The 22,961-nt window shown below is 40.2% G+C and overlaps 1 protein-coding gene across 4 annotated transcripts in view; it reads left to right on the top strand.

Moving 5' to 3' along the window:
• ARHGEF7 (Rho guanine nucleotide exchange factor 7) overlaps nucleotides 1-22,961 on the top strand; it is a 129,319-nt gene that overhangs the window by 27,754 nt on the left and 78,604 nt on the right. For 2 of the 4 annotated variants that reach the window (XM_016145274.2, XM_036228801.1), the window contains exon 2: nucleotides 438-524. In XM_016145274.2, the coding sequence (XP_016000760.2) occupies nucleotides 438-524 (87 nt within the window). Of the gene's footprint in view, nucleotides 1-121; nucleotides 255-437; nucleotides 525-16,527; nucleotides 21,116-22,961 lie in introns of those variants that run through there. The other 2 variants (XM_016145277.2, XM_016145276.2) reach the window with 2 other exon arrangements.

Here is a 22,961-nt window from a genome sequence, read left to right as displayed (position 1 = left end):
AGGTGCCAGAAGCAGGAGGCTGAGCGTGGGTCGCGCCAGGTGGGCCGCGTCAGCGGATGAAGATGAGGCGCAGCGAGGAGGAGGAGGAGGTTGCGCGTCCAGGTGGGCCGCGTCTAGCCCGGTGAGGCCGAGGACCGGAAAAGGTCGCGCGGGGGGCTGTCCGGGGCGCGGTCGGATTACGCCACTTCCGGCGCTGGTCCACTTCCTAGTGAGGGAAGGGGCCTGAGATTGGTGCAGCCTGGAGGAAGGAAAAGGTGAGGAGGAACAGCGGCGGCGGAGCCGACGAGCGCCGGGGACGGTCGGGGGCGCTCTGGACCGCTGGGTTCGCCTGCCCGGATTCGCCCGCTGGGGCCTCCCGCTGGGGCTGCTGCGGGTTCGCTTGGTGGCGCGTCCGCGGCCTCCCCGCCCTCGCTCAGTGCCTGTGCTCTATGTTGCAGGTCTACCCAGAGCCCCGGAGCGAGAGTGAGTGCCTGAGCAACATCCGCGAGTTCCTGCGAGGCTGTGGGGCCTCCCTGCGTCTGGAGGTAAGCGGGTCGGTACGCGGGGGTCGCGGAGCAGGGGTTCATAAAGATTCGGTAGGGACGCGGGCGTTGGCAGGGGCTCGAGGGGCCAGCGTGGGCGCAAGGCGGTCAGCCCAGGGCAGCGGCGAGAACCAGCCCAGAGACCTGGTTCGCGGGTCGCTTCCAGGGAAGGGATAAGCCACTCTATGGAGCATTAAACTTCGCTCTCTTTGTAATAAGAAAATGTGGTACAAGTGGTACACATATTTGGCAGCCGTTGGTCACGGATGCGATGTGATTTCTTGGCTTTAACTCTGCTTTTAGGGGTTCTCCGAGGACCCGCATCCAGCTCTGGGTCAGGATCCTCAGAAGGTGATAAGACACAGCCAAGCAGAGAGAAAATGGTTTCCAAATCTTCCCAGCCTGACTCCTGTGTGTTTTTAAATTTCTTGGGCTAGTATTAGGTGGTTTTTACCTGCAACATTTGATGTTTAGGTTAGAGACACACTAACCTATGATTTGGGGAGCACATTGTGTTGTGTCGTTTGTTACTTAAGGTTTTGTCACTATCCCAAGTAAAGTCTTTCAGTGACAATGCTCCCATTTTCATATATTTTTTTTTTACGTTAATATGTGTGGTTTCTTGTAATGCTTGGAAATTATAGGCTGATGTGGCTGTGGTCGGTGTAATTCTTGCCTTTTCTGCCTACTTTACTACTCATAGCCTTTGTTATCTGAGACATGAGGTTTATACTAAGCTCCTAGATAACAGTATATGTAAGCATCTCTGACAGAACCTGTTATATAAAATGGTCCCATAAAGGTTTTCTGTTTCAGAAGGATAGTATCTTAGTGTGGGTTTCTTAGGAAAATTATAACGACAATTTACCTGTTAATTGAAATTAGACACGTAGGAAGTTCTATAGATGAAAGTACTGTTTTATGAATGGTTGTAAACTCTTGGATATTTTATTTTTGGTAGTAGTTGATATCTGTGAGCAAATCATGTACAGATAATTGAAAATGCTTAGTGGCGATTTCAAAGACCATGGGGCTGTTTAAGTGGGGGAGACATTGTTTCAGAAGGGCTTTTTCTTCTGCCGGTTGGGTTTTGTCATTTTTATCGGCTGTGATAATATGCGTTGCTTGTAGCACTTTTTGCTTTTTATAACCTTTGTTGTGGGATTTTATTATCCTCATCAAACTGAGGCTTTATTATAGTAAATTTGAAATTTAGTTTGCACAGATTATGACCTGACAACGTCAGTGTAAAAGTTTTTAAGATAGTGTTTTAAAGTGTTAAAAGATTTTAACACTCATCATTGGTTTTCCAGAGGTGGCTGTTGAAATTTAATGTAGTGACTTTTTTTATAATTAAGAATTTATTTTGAAGATGTTTTCGAGTTCATTAACGTATCTCAAGCATCTAGAACAGTGCTTGGCACATAGTAGGCCTTCAGTAAATATTTTTAATTGGTTGATGAGCTTTAATTTGTAGTTGATAGCAAACATTTTTTTAAAGTGGAAAAGAAATTAGGACTTATTTTGTGCTATTTGTGAAGTATTTCTTCCATTAAACTTAAAATAGAGGCGAATTTTGTTAGCATTCTTTCAGGGTCAGTTATAAGTCACACTGAAAACTCCTAATTACATTAGAGATAATACAAATAAAAAAACCCAGCATATCAAAAATCTCAAATTGTTTATGTCACTCTGATTTTTAGAAAGTTACCTTGAAAAAGAAACTTGTGTGGTACGGACCCAACTTGGACTTCCAGGCTTGTTCTAATCCATGGTAAGAAGGGACAGGCCTTTTCCATAAAAGACAGCCTTGCACTTGGACCACAGTGCAACAATTCCCAGTGATTTTGAAGAAAAATACGTAGAAAGGGGGTGAGGAAGAAAGGACTATGGCACTTTTGAAATGCATTCTAGGTTTTACACATTTCATTTTCATAGAATTCTGAGACTGACAAGAAAGCTTTTGAAACAAAACTTAAAACTGGTAACTTGAATTCTAGATTAGCTTTTGTTTTACGGTTATTGTCAATGTGCTTTTTTCCCCCAGCAGTTCAGAGTGAATTGTTTGTGATAGACTGTCCATTTTTGGTATATGTGCTTTCTTGTTTACCACCATTTTAAACTCTCCTAAGACTTTTTAAAGGAAAAGAGGAAATGAACATCATGATTACGTTATGTCATTTTAATGCATTCACATCTTAATTAGCTGTGGAAAATAGGATGTGATTATGAAAGCTTTAATTTTAAAGGAGTATTGTACAGTTTGCATTTATTTTTAGAACAGTACCTCCCATGTTTTAGCTGCTAAATAGATAGTAGCTATTATTATAGTTATCCTTTTTTGTAGTTTGAACCATTATATTTTTTAAAAAATGTTTATCCAGTACTCCATATACACTACATAAAATAGAGAAATATAAGAAAAAAATTGTATAATGCTACATTTAGAGATATGTTAAAATTACTATATATTTTTCTTTCTCTCCTCTTTGCACACATGTAAATATGCTTTAAAAGTATCCATGACGTTATAGTATGCATGGTGTTTTATAACATGTTTTGATTAAATATAATGTGACTGTTTTTTCACGTTAAATATTTGTCTACTTATTTTTAAAGTCTGCCTCATAGTTCCTGGAGATTTCCCATTTTTGGATGTGGAGGCCGTTTCTGAGTTTTCACTGTTGTAAACAGTGAACTGTGTGATAGACAATTCTGAACAAAATCCTTCATTGTTGATTATCTTTTAAGAAGAAATACACTACCAGGTCAAAGGAGCTTTTAAAGGTTTTGAACACCTCACTGCCCAATGGTCTCCAGAGACATTTTATTACTTTGCCTTTGCCCAGTAGCAGTATATGAGAGCACTCTTTTCCAGTCCTGTGACTGCCTGTACCTGTTGTTTTCTTTTTTCCCCCAGGAAGATAGAAACCTCATGGGATAAACATTTTGGCTTTTCTTTCTTGTATTGTTGACAGTGACCACATTTCTGGGTGCATGGTAAACTGAGACAAATGTGAGGCACTCATGATTTCCTGCTTTGGACTTTTGAAAGAGGATGTGAAAGAAAAGCTGCTGGAATAGGAAATAAAAGTTGTAAACCTCAGACATTTGCAGTTACCTTCCAGCTTTCTCTCAAGTAACCTCTGGCTTGGAGCTGGCCAGCGGCATTCTGGGGCTGCTCTATGCAAGTGGGACCTCTGGCTGGAAGCTCATCCTGAGACTCTTTGCAAAAGGTGCTGATTTCCAATTGTGTGTGAGTGATGTTTTAATTTTCTCTCTTTAAAAGTTGAGAGAGTATAGAAAGATGTTTGTGTAGGCTCTCCAGTATTGTAATCAGTTGGGCCGATTTAGTGAGTTAGGGTGAGGTTTTGGAAAAGAAATTGCCTTATGTGTTTGTAAAACACTCATCTTTCCTGTGTATTTCTGAAGGACAAACTTTTATTATAGTTCTTGGTCCTACTGCTCAATTCTTCTAGATTTTTAGACAAGGTTATGATTAAGATTTCACTCAAAAGAATATTTCAAAATACTATTAAAACAATTAAAACATACTTACATGGAAACTTAAAACTTGTTTATACAGGCTTAAAAATTAATTTAAATAAAGACAAAAGTGTTTCTTTAGTCTTTTCCCTTGGGGTGGCATGCCCCACCCAGGTGCTATCTTCAGACTGATAGTTAAGCCTTTTAATACAACTTTGCGCTGAAGGAGTATTACTAACACATTGTACGCTGGAAATGGCAAGTAATGACAGTGTTTATTGACTACTTATTTTTTCCATTTATTTAAAGTTTTTTTTTAAATTTCAATGAGTTGACAATATTAATATTAGTTTCGAGAGTACCACATAATGGTTAGACATTTATATAATTTACAAAGCGGTCTCCTCAATTAGTCTAGTACCCACTTGGCACTATTAATAGTTACTACAATATTATTGACTGTATTCTCTATACTGTACCTCACATCACTGTAACTATTTTGTGTTTTGTAACTACCAATTTGTACTTCTTAATCCTTTCACCTTTTTCACCCAGCCTGCCAACTCTCCCTCCCATCTGGCAAATACCAGTTTGTTCTGTTTTTGTTTTGTTTTGTTGTGTTCATTTTGTTTGTTAGATCCCACACATAAGTGAAATCACTATATTTGTCTTTCTTTGACTCTAGTTCCATCCATGTTGTTGCAAATGGTAAGATTTCATTATTAACTACTTATTGAATAAACTCTTCAAGTCAATTTATTCATACTTTTACCAGAACTTGCCTTGTAAGGAAGTTGAGATAAATTACGTAATAAAAAAGGGTCATTTGAGAGATGAAATAGACATCTTATAGGTACTTAAAAGCAAAGTGAAATTCTACTCAGACGTTGTAATTCCAGTTTTTCTTGGCAAAAAGTGTCAAAATTGACTCTGTCTTATCTTAGTTCCTTGCTGAACTGTTCCGTAGAGTGAACAGTTAGTTATGTCTGTGCTCCGGTTGCTTTTCCAGTGTGGACAGCTAGACCTTCACCTCCATTTCAGATCTTTGGGCTGTTTCATTGTCTAGATTAGCACTATCCAATAGAAATATAATGCGAGCCACATTTGTAATTTAAAAATTCCTAGTAACTATATTAAACTAAAGCATGAAGTTAATTTTAATACATTCTCTTTAACGCAGCATATCCATAATGTTCTTTCAATATGTAGTTAACATAAAAATATTAATGAGCTTGTTACTTGGTTTTTTTTGTTTGTTTTGTTTTTTTTTACGGTAGCCTTTAAATTCTGGTATTTGTCACACTCACAGCATATCTCACTGTGGATCAGCCACATTTTAGTGTTCAAAAACACACAGAGTGAATGGCCTCCACACTGGACAGTGTAAGTCCTAGATCATTTAAGAGGCTGGAGAAATACAGTCATCTTTGAAATTGAATGGGACGACATTTGTTGAGTACAGGTTATGTACCTAGGAATTTCATGTACTATTTTGTTTAATCCTCCCAAACACCCTGCAAAGAAGATGGTACTTTATCCATTTTGCAGATGAGATAGCTATGTGAAGTGGTTAAGAGGTCTCAAGTCAAAGCCCAGCAAGTGAGAGTCAGGATTTGAACTTGGATCCAGTGGCTCAACAGATTGGGCTTCTAGGTATGCTGCCGCCTGGAGTGGAAGTAGTTGAACTATTTAATTATTGCAAGGCAGAGTTGGCATGCACGTGCGTGTGTGCCTGTCCCCCCATGTAGATCTGGAATGCTTAAGAATTTTTTAACAAGGAGCTCTGCATTTTCATTTTGTGTCAGACCATGCAACATGCAAATTGTGTAGTTGGTCCAGCCTAGTGGCATTGTTCTTAGTGGTGTGTAAGAGACAACCAGAATAATTTTTTTTTCAAGTGTTTATGATGTCTTGGACCCTGTTCTAAAACATGTATTAACTTAATTTTTAAGTGACTCTATTAGGTCATATAGTTATTCTGAAGTATGATTAGAAAACTAAGACACTGGGAAGTAGGGCACGTGCCCAAGTTCTAGAGCTAGTGAACATCCCACTGTCCCACCTCACCAGATGAGTCCTGAACAGTGCAGACCCATAAACTTCCCAAAGAGATGCCAGAAAGTAAGTTGGAATTAAGTGTAAAAAGGGAAAAGTGAGGCTGGCTCACATATTTTAAGCTCCTGTTATTTATTGTGTTAATAAAGCTAAAGTCCAAGCAGGCTGGGTAAGCTAATAAACTGTACTCCTGACCCCAGGCAAGAGGAGGTGAAGGAGTAAGAATAAGACAATACGGTATCTCAGTGTGTGTCCATGCCTGCTGTGAAAGTGCTTCCTCTGCTATAAGGTCAAGATAATGTCATCTGTTGTGCACTAAAAATTGTCACAGCTTCCCAGATAATGGCAGGAGGTGATATAGACTCATGATTTTGTTCTTTTAAAAGATCGTTTTGAGAAAAACATCCTCAGGTGTTGGGATGATGAGAGGGTGGGAAGTGAGAGCCAGCTTTCATTTCTTAGTGAGAGAACTTCAGGGTGAAAGGGGAGGAAAAGGTCCTTGGAGGAATTGGAGAGTATGTTTTCATCTGTGTCTAACTCTTCCATTGCCTCCACGAAGGAGTCTTAGCTAGAGTTGAGCATTGGGCTAGATACTTGCAAGATTCCTGCAAAGTCAGGAATGTAGTATTCAATGAAACTTCTATCCTTCACTAGCTACCAGTTTAGTAACAAGACTTAGCTCATGATTCTCATCTCCCTTTTTAAGTCCTTGATGTGGGACACAGATATCTTAGGTCTGCCTGCTAAGCCTCCTTGGGCAACCATTGTTAAGTCCTTTCTATGCAGCTGGTCTGTCTCACTTAAAAGTTGTGTAACTCGTATCTCTACTTATTTCGGCAGTTACTTAATACACGTAGTAAAATAGTGAGGCTTTTTTTTGCCACTGAAAATACTTCTGATACATGGTGACAGAAGATTTAACTTTGGTGAACGTACAATGCAATATACCGATGATGTGTTGTTATTGAATTGTGCACTTGAAACTCATATAATTTTATTAACCAACGTCATCCCAATAAATTTAATAAAGTAAAAATAAATAAAACAGCCCAATAATAATCACTAAGATAGTAAAAAACATTTTTTAGAATTAATAGATTAGTGTAATCCAGTTTAAAAAAATTGAAAAGTTTGTACCATTTTAAAATTGTTACTTATTTGAAATAAACATTTAAAAAAATATTACTTAGGTAGAGGCATAGGGGCTTAGAGGAATCCAAGGGCATGTCATCAGGTTGCATCTGAAAACTTATTCATGTAAGACATACATAGTTTTTAAAAAGAAAAAAAAAAGAAGTATACTCAGGCTCAGAAAGAAACAGCTCCCACCTCTCTCCAGCCCCAGAAGCAAACTTTCAACACTTGGCCCTTTACCTTGGTTATTTTGGTATTGATTATACACCTATGTGTGTCTCCTTGTGTAGTGCTGCCTTCAGCTTTGCAATGGTCCATGTTCCCTCCAGCCTAGTGTGCTGCCAGCCGATCTGTGCCTGATCCCCATCATCCAGAGGGTCGTGTCCAGGAGCCTTGTCATAGTGGGTGGGACTTCTCCCGGCCCTCCCCTATGCTCTTGGACCCTCTGTTCCAGGCATGTCAAACTATTTGAGATGTCCTAGTAGTTGTTAATTGGCTCATTTTACAAATAGTGGTATGTGTTTGGTCCTAGGCACTGCTCTGGTGGCATCCTGGATGTTGTTAAAACCTGTAATGACTAACTTAAGAAGAGAAACTGAGCAAGAGAAACCGAGCCACAATCACTCAGCTAATGAGCACTGGGACCAGGTTTAGATTGGGAGCCAGGCTGTGCCAGCATCTATCACATGTGGTGTTCCTGATGCCCGTCCTGTTTTTGCTCTTGGAGCCCCTGCTTGAGGTGGCCATATGCATGGTTTTCCTCTTTTCAAGCTGGCCAGCCTTGTCTCTGTCACTACTTCTAAGGTCTTTCAGACTATTTTTGCCATTTGCCTCTGTGGCATCTTCAACACAGTCATTACTTGTACCTGTGTCTCCTTGGTCTGTTCATAAGCTCTTTGAGGGCAGATTCTCTGATATTTAAGTTTTTTGGTGTCTTTCATTTAATAGACACTCAGTAGATATTCATTGAATTGATTACAACCACTTGGGGTGCCCCACCCAGACCAGTGGCATAGGGGCTCAGCATGTCTGTTTAGCCTTTTCTCTCTACCTTCTACCCCATTCAAAAATTTACTCTTCTTTCTCATCACTCCTTACATTTTTTATTCTTTCAGGGCCTTGCTTCATGAACTGCTAGCCAAAGTATAACTGAACAACTAGCCTTTTTTTCTTATTTCATGAACTATGTGGCTGCTGATCCTAATAAACAAGGGTCAGCTTGGGAGGCTGGGCAGCTAGCTGTGCCATGCAGCCTAACTATAGCTGATGAGTTGTGTGTGGTCCTAGCTCTTCTTGGTGCTGGCATATCTTTGGTGGAGCACAGTGGGAGGCAGCCTGGGGGCCTGGCAGTTCCCCTTTTCTAGAAAGTGTTTAGCATCATATGGTTTTAGAATTGGAAAGGATCTTGAGCCTGGTTAGAAAACTATTTGGCAGATTTCAGTGACTCGTATAAGAGAAACTGAGGATGTTCCACAGAGAGCAGCAGTGGAACAGAAGCTTTATGTAGCCTCTGTTGGGGTTGATGTGTCAGCAAAATGTCCAGAGCTTTCTCAGACTCCACACACAGGGACAGTAAGTTTCCTCAGTCCCTACTGTGGGCGATTATAGGAGAATCCGGGGAAGCAGGGCATTTGCGTATTAAACCTGTATGTGACTCATCAACTTTTTATCTCTGGAAGGAACCCATATTCTTTCTCCTGTTGAAAATGGTCATAACCTGTTGGTGGTTTTGGAAGTAGGTAGAGGCATTTGATTGAGGTAAGATGCATTAGGTGTTGGATACGATGCGTTCTGCATGCATGCAAAGTGAAAAGAGGGCTGTACTCTGCAGCCAGTGGTGCACTTGCAGCTGTCACTTTAGGCACCGCTGCTGCTCCATGCTGGCTTGTCTGAGCTGGCTTCCCTGACTGACCACACAGGTGTCTGGGTGTCACTGGGTGTCATCATTGACCTAGAGTGGGAGAAAGAAGTGTGTTTTTGCATGTGAAATGCATTATTTTGAATATTGTTAGGTCACATGTGCATTTTGCAATTGACTGAAGAGCTCCAGTGTTGGCTAGTTGGTGGGGAAAATGCTTTATCGAGGGTTCAAGTTCTTATTTTCCAATAAGACCTTGTGAAAAATTATGTCAGTCATGAGCGATAAGTGGGAACAATGTGAATCTGGAGCTCATGTGCATGTGTAGTCTGAGAATCCTGAGTTGGCATGACTGCCTTATATCTTTGTCCATAGAAAATTCTAGTCACTCAGTATTTTGCCTTTTGACTTCATTCCCCTTTTTTACTTCCTAATTCTCACTTTTTTTTTAAGTCTAGTAAAACAGGCTTCTTTGAATATCTTTTAGTCATCACTTTTATTTTTACTTAAAAATAAATCAAAATCTCAGTTGATCTTTTAGGAAGGGGAAATCTCTCTTCCCTTATTTTTCTTGACAGATACTTGTCCTGAGGCGGTTATGTCCCCTGAGGAGTTGCTTTCTGTCCTAGGAACCAGTAAAGACATGTTCCTGTGAATAACTACAAAGCAAACAAAACCCAAGGCCTTTCAGATCATATTTAGATGTGAAATCTGCATTCAGTATGTTTAAAAAAATAACTCTCTAGGCAGAATATGTATTTCCGATCTAATTTATATTAGTCTATATTGGTTGTTTTCTCTGATAGCTTAGAGAAACTAACTGGTCCTTGAGTTGAGAAATCATATGATATTACTTCCCGTGACTCTTAATATTTCCCACTTTGATGATAATGGAATGTGTACACTAGTTCTCCATGGAAGACGTAACAGGTAGTGTCCTGGGTTGCAGAGTGTGGAGTTTCTAAAATACTGATTCTAGGGCCCCCTTGGAGAGTTTGTGATTTAATTAGTTTAGTTTTAACACTGACTCAATTGTATCATTAAAATCAGGGTGTGGTGAGGTCACAAGAGATCTGGCTGGGAGAGGGAACCACATGATTTTCCCATGCTTGAAGAGCCAAGAATCCTGCCCAGCTTAGGAAAGGCAAAGAGGAAAGTACTTTCCACCAGTTCTCGTTGCAAAACCAGGCCAATCCAGATGTGGGAATTTGAGGGATGTGTGTGTGGCAATGATCAAATCTTGAAGTAGTGACATGGGGCCTATCAGGATTGTTTATCTGATTCCTTGTTTATAAAGTGTGGATAATGAGTGAAATGCTTTCATTTTCTTTCTAAAAGAGAGATGATGATGAGGGGATGCTAGATAGAGCCTCATAATACGCACCCCTTTTGCTTTACTTTGAACAATTTAAAACTTAAAGGTTGGGAGACTAGTGTAAACATTCTGTTCCTTCACTTAGATTGCCGTATACACACTTTTGCCCCTCTGTTCTCACTGAGTGTTTTACCATATTTTTATTTTGTCAGCCTTTTAAACTATGCAGTAGACCTCATGATACTTGCCTCAATATTCAGCATGTACATAATGAGAACATTCTACATAATCAAGGTAACTAATCGCACACTCAAGCGATTTTATGTTTAAGTAATACTGTCTCACATATCGTCCACATCACACTTACCCAATGGTTTCCAAGGACCTTTGTAGGTTTTTCTTTTTTTTAATATAGTCTCCAAACAAGGATCATGCTTTGCATTTGGCTTGTCATGCCTTGTTAGTCTCTTCTGTTTCCAGAATAGTTTCTCCACCTTTAGCATTTATGACTGATGCAGAGTCGTTATCATGTAGAGTGTCCCACAGTCTGGACAGGATCTGATTTAGGTTAAACATTTTAGGCAAGAATTCTACAGAAGTGATATTCTGTATTCCCCTGGGTCATATAAGGAAGTGCTTAATGTTAACACACTCCATACTGCTCATGCTTAGTTCCATCACTTAGCTAAGGTAACATTCACCAGATCTCTCTCCATTGTAAAGATGCCCTTTCTCTTTATACTTAATATGTAATTGTGGGTCGTGCCCCAAAACCTTTCACCTTACGCTCCTAGCATTCCCTCATGATCCTTTCTGAATTAATTACTGTCATGGTGGTAGCCAAATGGTACAGGGCCCTTTTGGCATGAGGGTAGTATTGAGCATGTAAGCTAGAAAGTTGCATTTTGACAACTTGTAAAAGGTGTTATTTCTGCTTTAAGAACCTGAAGATTATGTTATCATTTGTGAAGTTAGTCATTCACATCTGAGCCCTGTATTACCTTTTTATAAGCTTTCCATCATCAAGCAACCAATCAGTCTCTGAACCTTACTGAAGCCATGAGCTGAATTTATCCATGTGGACTTCGGGTATGAATAGAAAAAAAGTTACTTGAATAAGAAGGAACAGATAAGGCATTTTCCATTGCACGTATGAGAAAAAATAATAGAAATGGAGAACAGATAGAAATGTAATACTTTTAAAAACTTCATACTGGCAACTTAATAGAGACTGCTTGCTATGCGTGGCTTCTAAGTACCAGAACAGGGCAATGTTGTAGGTAGATGCAGTTAGCCTTTATACACCGAGGAGAAACAGATGTAGAGAGGTTAAGAAATGTGCTTGACATCTGACATTTACCGAGTGGCAAAGTTGGTATTTGAATTCAGGTTTATGGAGAGTCTAGAACTTCTAAATTTAGAATTACAGATCAGCTAAAACAAGGGAATGGTAGCAGTACAGTTGGTGAAAGCTCCGTAAAAGGGAAGAGGACTGAGGGAAGATTATGGACCCTTGGGCAGTTAACCTTTTCAGGGAACTATATAGTGTAGTGTCAATAACATTCATGTATTTTGAATTCTTAATACATGTGTTAATTTATCTGTACCATGCAACCGAGATGGAATTGACAAGATTTAAAATGTTTAATTGCAAACTGTTAGCTTTCTATATATCTTCCCATCACTTTTTTGGGTGTGGTGAATAACTCAGTCAAAGCCATTCAATGTAGTGAAGGATTTATAACTTGGAGAATGAAAAAATTAGAGCCAGTGAATCATTAACAACTTTATTAAAAGCTTGAGCAAATTCTGTCCTTGTTACATTGCTAATTGCTTATCTCTTGGTGGTGAATTTATTAAAAATTCAAATTGCTTAAGTATGGATTTTGTGTGCGTGTTGTGTGCGTGTACGGGTTATAATGTAAAATACAACTTTTATTATGGATTGTGGTCAGGGGTTTGAAGAACATCAGATGAAGATGGTTGAAGGACTAAGACAAGGTAGTGTAGGGGATGGGAAGCTTGTGTTGTAAGATTCATGTTGTCCCAACTTCAAATTTGAGATCTCTTTGCCAAGACCTGGAAACTTATTCTTAGTTTTCAGCATCTTGTTGGAATCTTAGTTTATAATTAACCCATGGAAGAGAAGGTAATTTCACATAAACTGAACTGGGAAAATTCTTAGGAAGATAGCTGCATCGTTCAGGCAGGACGAGATCATGAGATTTTTTTGACCAGAGCATTTTTTAGGAGAGAATATGTTCTAAAAAATATGATATTGAAGAGCAAGTTAGTATTTCATTGCAAGTGGAAAACGGAAGTTTTTCTTCTGGCGATGTTAGTCTGCACATAATTTATAAGGACAGTCCTTGCGCCTGTGCCCTGCCCTGAGAAATGCACAGATGCTCAAGATGTCTCTGCTGGTAGCATTGGGGAGCACTGTGTAACAAGTAAAATCAATACACATAACTAGGATGCAGGCAGCTTCTGTAAATTCTGCAAGAGGGACAGCGTCATGGGGTTGGGATTTAGAGAAAGAGACCCTTGAAATGTTGAGGCTTGACAGGGTGGGTGGACAAAAATCTGGGTGAGTAAAGCCTGCCTCTGCTTCTCGATTGGCCTCTGGGGCTTCTCAAGTTGATTTGTTGAGTTGAATCAATAAAATGACCTGAATTTTTGATAAACTGTCCTAAATAGGAATCTGAATTTGTGGTATTCGGGGCCTAACTGCTTGCGATATGTGATAACCTCGTACGTTGTGGGGAAAGTTTTAGTATTATTTTGGAGATTATAATAGGCATGGAAGAGGAATGCTTAGCCTAGACAGGTGCCCAAACATTTTAAAAACATTTTTTTCTAAGGTAATAGAAATTGGGCCCAGCACTTGGGATTCAAATATAGCCCTACAAGGTAGAACTAAGACCAGTAAATGGTGGCCTTCTGGAAATGCAGCAGTCGCAATGTAGTCACATTGTGTCATTATGCTCATGATAGCAAGCTTTATTAAATGGTACTTATTTTGACATAGTGCACAGTATAAACATACTGGAAACTAGAAATTACATAGAAAGAAGGGCAGGCAGAGATAGAACATTTTATAGCATTTAGATAGAAGTATTGGCTCCTAAACAAAAAACATTTTGAATGAAAGTATTTGTTTATAAGCTTATTTTTCTTTCCGTGAAAGTTTCTAAATATCTGAAAGTTCTGATAACATCTACCCTAAAGTATTCTTGTCAAACACCATCTACTGTTCTGACTTTTCTGATCAAACTCCCTTTGAACTTTTCATATGGTAAAAGTTATATTTGCATAGCATCAAATGGTTTATAAAGTACTTGCACTTTCTTATGTTATTGTCTTAATAGCTAATCATTGCAAAACCCTTTACATTTTTTATCTATGAAATTCTCTTCTAATCCAGTTCTTCATCTGTATCCCACTGCGGCTTCCTTCATTAAGATCTCCATGAAAGAAAAGGACTGAGTAAACTTGCCTCCCCTCCCACCTCCCTCATAACTCCTGTATATCCCAGTTTTTACTAATTGCACTGTTTGGTGAATCCTAATTTTTCAGTAGTTACTTTTATAAATTTAAGTAATATACTGGAAACCTCTGTTTATTCTTGACTTAACATCTTAAACTTTACTCTTGTATGAAAGATGAGAAAACAGTGTGACTCCACTGGGCATGGTGGGCAGGGTGGAGGAAGGGGCACTGTGTTGCAGTGGGTAGGGTAGGCACGTTTCCTGTGGTGCTGCTGTCTAGACGTTTCCTATCTGTCGGGCTGCCCCTTTCCTGATGCTATAGCTGGCGAGCACGCTTTTCGTGGGGCTGCTTTGTCTGCACCTTTTGGTGTTTTTAGGCTGCAGTTTTCTTTTTTTCTTTTCTTTTTTTTCTAGAACCTAGTCTGGGACAGTGGAAGCAAAAAGAAAATCCAGGGAACCCATTGCCATGTTGTTTCTTGGGTTCCTAGCCAGATGACCTCTCCTTTCAACAGCTATTTGTAAAACAAGATGGACACAAAGTTTTTAACACAACACTTGTTCTCGGTGGATGATGCTACATCCCTCTTCTTTCTGCTGCCCATGCTTCAGCCTCCATGGCTATTTGTTTGTGATGAAGGCTTAACGCTTTCATTGCTCAGTTGTCTTGCTTCTCTTCTTAGGACTTTGTCCTCCCCTCTCCCTCAGCACTTCTTGGAAGCTGTACCTAAAATATTTGGCTGGTATTTCTATTTTGTAGGTGGTCCCTGTCCTTGTGTTTTGGGTGTTGATACAGTAGAATCCACAAAATTGACCAATTTAATTCTCATTTTAAACTGAAAGAAATTGGGGGCATGTTGGGTGAAAGTGCTATATGTATTGATGGAATACATCCTCAAACTTTAATTTTATCTGTGAGGTGTGGGAGTAGGTGGAATTAAGTACAAAATCTACAGAAGCCAAGAAGGCGAAAATTCACTGCTGGATCTGTTTTTCACATATCCCCAACAATATGGACCATTTGCATTAAACTTAAATAGCACAACTTATTTAAGATTCATTTTTACTCATCTTGTTCTAAAATCACAAATTCTATTTGACAATGTGATAGGACAAAATTATATTTTTAAACTTCATGAACCACACTCTAGAACTGTGCCAAAAGTAAATTTCTTATGTCAAAAATAGCTTCCTCAAAAACTCATTGGAAGAACTGACCTGGCTTGTTGCATTTGGAATATTCAAGCTGCATGAATTGAGAAAGTGCTTAGTTGGCCTTATGCTGTAGGGGTCTTTCCATTAGTGCAGAGATAGTGGAAGATAGACTTTTTTCCTCCACATTCCTGGGTATTTTTTTTGTGGGGTATACTTAGAGATGTTATCAGCCAGTGATGACATTTAGGTGGGAGTCATCTACATTTGCTTTCATATTAGTATGGCCGGATGGGTCAGAGTCCATTGTGGTTGGTGATGTCTGGGTTTTTGTGATCAGGCCAGGTTGTTGATTGTTGATGAGACTCTGGAGAGGGTGTGTGAGAAAGCAGTTGTGGTGATAGAGCTCTTTTCTACTGTGTCATCCTATATCAATCCCATTAGTCTGCATTTGGTTAGTCCCCATGCTGTGCTGGCCGCCTTACCCTCATACTGAGTCACACGTGCAGCTTTGCCATAGCTCTCCTTGCTGCTCAGACAGGGACAGCCAAGTGTAGCCGAGGTGGTGGACTTGGCTGTCTGGAGCTGCTGGCTGTGATGTTGCCTTACAAGGGAGAACATTCCTGAAATTGCAGCCTATACTGAAGAAAGCAGAGTAAAGAGATGGCCTTAAGCTTTCCATTTCTGTGCTGGTGGCTCATGCCATTCTTGACTTACTAGTTATGTGAACCAGTAATTTTTGTTGTTCGTTTAAGTCAGTTTGAGTTGAGTTTCATTTTTTTGCCATTGAAAGACTCCTGGCTAACAAGATCTTCATTATGTGATGTATAACACGATCTATTTTGTGATGTAAAGTTTGCTTTTCTGTTTTTCTAATGTGATATGTGGAAGGTACTCGATTTCCAATATCATCTATGAATTTGGAAACCAAGGTTAAGCAAACTCTGATGTTGAGGTTTGGGGGAGCCTTTCATGTCTCACTAAGATTCAGACATCCTCACGTTACCATGGGGAACCCTGTTCCACCTCTGTCAGGTATATCAGCACTCTGCAGAATGGCAATGATAGCTGCTGTATCTAATTAGAAAATGTGGTAACTCAGTTAAAAGAGAAAAGTGGCATGTGAAGGTAGGACTCCCATAGTGGGTGGCCACACTAGTGGTTTTCAAGCACTGTCCTCACATTTTTGGATACTCCTCCCTCCTAAAGGCAAGGCCATGGCCCCCTTTGAGTGAGCTTCACTGATGACTCCTCTCATGAAAAGAATATGGTATGCCGTCATTTAAAGGAAAAGAACAGAGAGGTTGGCTGAAACACTCAAGCTCCTAAAGCTTTTGCGTGGAGCCTGCATGCCTCATCCCACTCAGAGATGGTGCATGTCGTGTGCACTCACATCACCGTGGCTGGAGTCCGCGGGAAGGTGTGGCAGTGGAGGGGGGGCTCACACCTCTCTTCTGGTGGCGGGGGGAGGGGTCGTGAATGGGAGAAAGCAATGAACAGTGAGCTGCGGTGACTTGAATTAGACAAAGGAAGTTGGAAAATAGTGTGATGAATATGAAAATTCTCGATTGGATTAGCATCAGCTCTTATAATTTGTGCCTTTGAAACCTGTATTTCATAACAATATTCTGTCGATTAAGGCTTTCCTGAAAACCATGATGGCTCTTTTTGCTAAATCAAAGTTGTCTTCTAGAGGCTTACACATTTGGGAGCTTTCACATGTGCACATGGGGGTCACCCTGGTAACATTGTCCTGCCAGATGGGCACTGGTGACGGTTGATGTGTGTAACACAGACCCATCTTCCTTGTGTACTGGTAAGCCCTCTTTATTTCAGGTGTTAGTTTAGGAACTAAACTTGATAGTAAATGTGATATAAAGAATATGTTGAAATAGGGTATTTTTAGAGGACTAGCAAAAGTTAAGGCTAGGGAGTTGAGTTTGGGCAAGATTGCCAAGTCTTTCACAGTCAGTTTTAGCCATTTTGGTGATGTGTCACTGATACTCTTTTACAGAGGGGTTAGTGGTCAGAGTGTGAGTATTCTGAGGAGCTGATTATTCCGGGCCTCTGTAAGACATGTGAGAGAGGGACACTGGGTGGGGTACAGAGCCTTTTAGGCCAGATGGTATCTTTATGATATAGTCGGTGCACCTTCCTTTTCTGCCTCTTGTCTACAGCTGAGTATCTGCACGTGTGGTAAGACCACTCACAGTTGCCATCTTTCAGAAATCCTTTCTGAAGTCTTACGGCATGTGGTTTTTTTTTTTCCCCTTCTCAAGGCCTGTGGCTGTAGCATCTAGCACAGTGACAGTGGGGCTCTTGGCAGCCTCAGCCTCTTCTGAGGGAAGGCCATGGCTTGGGTGAGCACCTCTCTTGCTGCTGGAAAGGGGGTCCTGCTAAGCCTTCAGAAGTATCCTGTTTGGGAGAGTACTGACTAACATGAGCCTGGTAGTCTCCTTGTCACCCAGTCCCAGCAGCAGTTTCTTTTGTCCCTCTCTAAGTCATCCAGAGCCTGGAGCCTCTTTTCTCTGGAACCTTGTCATAGGGGATGCAGCTCTAGTATGGAGGAATGCCTTACCTTTTATGGACTTGTAACTCATTTTCTCTGGTTCTTTTTCCTCCTGCCTTTACAAAGGCATGTCAGGAAGACCAGCTTCTGAACCTCCCACCCCTCACCTTCATTCCCCTACATTTTTTCTTTTGCCGGGTCTCTTCACCCTGGTTCTCCCTTGCTTGAAGTCGGGAATCATTCTTTAAACAGTACACTGTGTCAGAGGTATCCTGGAAAGTTCAGCTAGTTGAGTTTCTCTCCCTTCCCAAGTTAGGAAAATGGTGAGTAGATTGTGCAGTGACCTGTCCATAGGGGCCAGTGCTCAGCGGTGGGTTGGCCCTCAGCAGGCCTGTGCTTGCATGTCATCCTTCCCCATCCTTCTGGGTTTGGATTGGGAAATCGTAGACTTTGGGAAGTTGTATTACCTGGTTTGTCTGGGGTGGGCCTGGTTTATGCTGACTGTCCCAGACTAATTTCTGATAGAGCTCTCAAAGTGACCCAGTGTGACAGGTGAGTCCTGTGTGTCCTGTAGTGACTGCCACTTGCAGTTGGCTTGTTTTCCTTCTAGTCTCATTTTCTTGTCTTTGTGCTACTCCTGTGTTCAGAGCTTTCTTATATCAGTTGGTTTTCCTTTTCCTTCAAGTTTTTCTTCAAATTGTACCTTGTGTGAGATGATATCCAGGACTAGCCAGTGTTCAAAAAAATGAGCTTGAGGTCTTTGTTAGTAGGTTCGGTATCAGCTGGGTTAGTGATGTGGTGCTCTTTTGTTTATAAAGATAATTCTAACCCTCTGGGTTATGTGATTCCAGGTGTTCCTCCAATAGAGGAATAGGACGTATGTGCTTTTGGAATAAACTAGAGGAAAAAGTATAGGCCATGCCTAAGAGCTTCTCCTGTCTTTTTGCCCTGAAGACATTTCTTGGCCACTACATTGAGTTTTTAGACAGGGATTGTCAGTGATGCCTTGTGCTCCCTACTTGCATGGGAAAAGTTAGTTTAGCCTCTGAAGAAAAAAAGAGTATTTGTGCTGATACTTTTAGAAAGATTATAACAGTGCCCTGCTTTGACTGATTCAAGGAGAATAATGATATATTCTTGGCTAGAGTCTTTTTGATATTTAGTACTTTTTCCTGACAAAGGAAGTTGTTAGTTTTGGGGTGATTCTGCCATGTCTGTACTTGAATGTTTTTTTATTTTAAACATCTCTAATTGTACTTATGGAATACACTCATCACCCTGAATTTTATAACATTTTTTTCCCTTTAAAATAGTTTAATTTCCTGCTTTTTTGGTGGAGGGCTTGATAGAAAAAAGCTGCAGCCTTCTCTTGACACCCCTACTTTTGCTGACAGCACTGCTTAGATTTTGTGATATATTTAAAAATGGGTTCAGGTGAAGTTGGCTATGATTCTCAGTCAGTTATTAGTGGAAAAAGGCATTGCATAGTTCAGTGTCAGGCAGACAGGGGAGTGATAATTCTGGGGAAGTGTTCCCAAATGGGAGTGGCTGTTTTCGTGCTGGGTAGCAGGTGCAGCCTACACATCCACAGCCTTAAAAGAGACCTGACTGCACATAGCCGGAGGCTGTATTTCCCCTTATGAGCCTCAGGGTGGCAAAAGAGTCCATGGTGTTGAGGCTGAAAGGTGAGTGGGAGCAGAGGTCTGTGTCAGAATCAGCAGCTTCAAGGGTGAGCATTCTGGATGGGAACCTTAGTGTTTTGACATGGGGTAAGACAGTCTCCCGTTGGAATGTGAGCTGGAATCTTGCTGATACATATCAGTGGAGATTGGTGTCAGAGTATGTGTGCAGTTTGTGCGGTGTGTGGTGTGGTATGTGCTGCAGTAGCTATGGTATGTGAAGTGTGTGCTCTGCAGAAGCTGCTTGATGTGCACGCTGTGTGGTGTGGAGACTCGTGGCCTTTTCTCTGGACAGTCGAGGAAGCTTTTTTTCCTTGGTAATTTTGTTTTGTATTTTAGAAAATAAGAATTTTTCTTGGTAGAACATAGTTGTTGATGTGTCAGTTTTTAAAAGATGCAGAGTATTTTTTAATTTTGTTTCTTTTTGAACATGTGAGGCATTTGTACATTGCCGCTTCTTATCCTCATCATTGTCATATCAATATCCTGTCTCTTCCTCATTCCCATTTTAAAGATGAGAAACTTGAGGCCCAGAGGGCTTCACTAAGTTGTGTAAGGCTAACCAGCAGTGAGTAGCCATCAAGTTCAGAAGGGTTATTTTGTCTCACAGAACTGTATTGCCTCTTTCTTACCACATGCCTTGTAGTGTTGGGTCAGCCTTACCTCTCTCCCCCATAGAGGCTTGAGAGAGTTCTGAGAAAGTATTTTTATGTCCCTTTTGAATACTCTGGGCCTTTTATATCCTGGTTTCTATGTGGTTTGTATTTGTTGTATTTCATGTAGTAGTGATTCTATTAAAAGTAAGATATTAAAAATGAACTAATATAATTTAATATGAGGGGTTTTTTGGTGGAAAACTGGTAAGATATATATATTTTTGAGAATACTGGATGATTCTACTGCATATTTAATTTGCTTAAAGGTGAAAGTACAGGCAAGTTTTTAGTAATACATTTTTCAACTGGATAGATTCTAAGAGCTATAGGGTATTGAGTATTCCCTCAGTGTGTTTATGAAGGGTGGGTGTGAGGAGTGAGCATGTCTAGAGTGAGGATTCAGGAGACCTTTCTTACCTATCTGGGGAATGTGCTTCTCATATTTGGCCACTCAGAATCACCTGGAGAGTATTACATGTTGATTCTGGGTCCCTTCTGTAGAGATTCTATTTAAATTGGTCTGGGACATGGCTTGAGTATCTTGGTTTTCTAAAGTTCCAGGAGATCCTGATGTGCAGCCCAACCTCTTCTGAGAACCACTCTCATTGTCACTCAAAGAAAAGGGACCACAGTATTTGTTGCCTTCTCTTCTTGCTCCTTACTACAGCCAAGGGTGAGAGTGTTCTGTTGTTAGAGCACCAGTGGTTAGGTGGTGACGTGGGCCAGGCTTGGAGGGCTTTTATCTCCTTAAGCACTGAGTGTCCCAGGGGACAATTTAGTTTGCTAAATGTCCTGGTCATTCTCATACACAGGCTGACTTATTTTTGCAGAGATATTTTTATAAAAATTCTAATAAGACTTCCCTCTTGTTCTCATAGTACAAAAATTCTGTGTACGTTAAGATTTTTCTGGTTTTGCTTTTTGTTGAATAGATTTCAATTTCAGGGCACAGTCTAATATATTTCTCTGGAGAAGCACTTAAAACATTTTAATTGCCTCAGAATATGTGTTATTTTTTTCTCTCTCAATGGCAAGTATTTGTCTCAGTTCATTGTGTAGCTTCCTGTTAAGAAATGTAGGGTATGTGTGAATTCGCTTAGGTTCTGATGTCACATTGAATTCTATTGGTGGGCATTTTTCGCCAACCAGACGCTTCCTGGTATTGGTGTCCAAGTAAGAGAGATAGTTCAGGAATAACAGGAAACTTCAGTTTTCAACATCCTGTTTTTCTGGGCTTTGTGACTCGCCGCCTCACCACAATGAAGGTTAGTGGACATTTTATATATATTTCTTTTTGTAGAATATCACAGTTTTAATTTTCCAAGCTGTAGAATTGGAACTCTAAAGCTGAAAGACAGACATGCAGATTACTTGTTCCAGCATTTTACAAGTAAGGGAACTTTCATGTTCTCTAAGGAAACCAAGGCCTAGTGAGGTTATACTTTTAATTATTTTAAAAAAATGCAACTAACACGTTAAAAAAATGTATGTGTATATATCAGCTTAGATAATGCTCTTATTTGATTTAGAATTTCTTCTTAAGTAATAGATAACACAACAAATGAATTAAATTCTGTATTATAAAGTGATTCTTAAGACTGTTTTCGGGGGTACTTCTTTTTATACAAAGGATTTGGCACCATGAATATGTACTTCAACTATATGAGAAATGGCATCATTAACTTTATACACAATGCTTAGATGTATTCATATTGCTTAAGTCTTTTGGCTCCATTTAGTTTCCTTTTTCAGTTTTTGGAAAAGTGAGCTTCAGCTCCTCTCTGCACTATTTGATGGCCTCCCTGAAGTTTTTCAGCATCTGAATTTTCCCTTTTTTTGTTTATTCATATTTAACCATACCTTAAAATTTTTACTCATTATTTCGGAAATTAAATGCAGAAGATCATTAACTGCAGATGATTTTTGAAGAAGGTAGCAATACTTCAGATTTGGACTAGTTCTTAGGTGCTCTTTGTGTGAATGTCACTCATAGTGACATTTAGTACAGCTAAATGGTGGATGAGTGGATGGATTGGTGCATTTATCCATTTAGCAAACGTTCGAGTTTTTACTGTGTGCCGACTGTTTTGCTAGATGTTCGGTGTTGTAAAATCTGCTTTTGTAGATTTTATAGTCCAAAGTGGCATATACACATTGCATATAAAATTGTCTTTGTGATGAATGTGCTGGTGGAGCCTGGTTAGGAGACCTGAGTATGGTGAAGGAAGCGAGGCTGGGAGAAGTCAGATGAATTAAAGTTCATTGGGAAAGGGGGTGGTGGCTGGGAGGCAGGAAGAGAGGGTAGTTCCTGGCAGGACCTGTGAGGTGAAGGAACTTACTAAATGAGGAGAGAGGTGGCAGGCAACTGAGAGAGGAAGTCGAGGCCCTCTCTGCTGATATTCCTGGATGAGTTGTCATGTTTGTACATTTTTGTCCCAGTGAGAGAAACTTTTGACGTTATGTTAACATAATTTACATTTTGGTATCTAAATATTATATCTTGTTATAAAAATTTGAAAGAATTTTTAAATATTTCTCTGGCACAGAGTTGTAAATAATTCGACTATTAAAATTTCTTTTTGGGGCGGTTATTTGGTGATCAAAAGATATATATAGTCTTCAGATAGTATTTGGGAATGAGATCTGTGTTTTAACATGTGTACAGGCACATTATAGACTTAGCTATAAGGTATCTAAACAAGCTGATGCGCTTTATTTTTCAGCTTGTGTGTGCATATGCGCGTGTACAAGCTGGAACTAACTCCCATCTTTCCCCATTTCCCTAGGTGGTGGAGATTGGAGAAAATGCAGATTAATTAGATAGTCCTGGTCTGGCCTCAAGAGCTCTGCCCTCAGGGTGGAGTGTCCCCTGCTGCCCCACTTACCCAGACTACCTGCCTTCATTTTGGAATCTGCATCTCCTGTCTTCCCCTCCTTTTTATTCTCATATCCATTCTTATGTCTGCGATTTCTCAAAGGTGCTGTTAGCTTTGGAAGCTACCGAGACTAGGAGAGGAAATCTGTAGTATGCATGCCCTGCTGTCTCTGCTTTAACCTAAGGAGAGAAAGATTGTGAAATCACCCCAGCATTCACTGAGTGCTACCAGAATC

This window comes from Rousettus aegyptiacus, unplaced genomic scaffold, assembly GCF_014176215.1.
Source record: "Rousettus aegyptiacus isolate mRouAeg1 unplaced genomic scaffold, mRouAeg1.p scaffold_m13_p_11, whole genome shotgun sequence".
NCBI classification, from domain to species: Eukaryota; Metazoa; Chordata; class Mammalia; order Chiroptera; family Pteropodidae; genus Rousettus; species Rousettus aegyptiacus.
The sequence above is the reverse complement of the archived record's forward strand: the minus strand, read 5'-3'. Positions and strand labels throughout refer to the sequence as shown.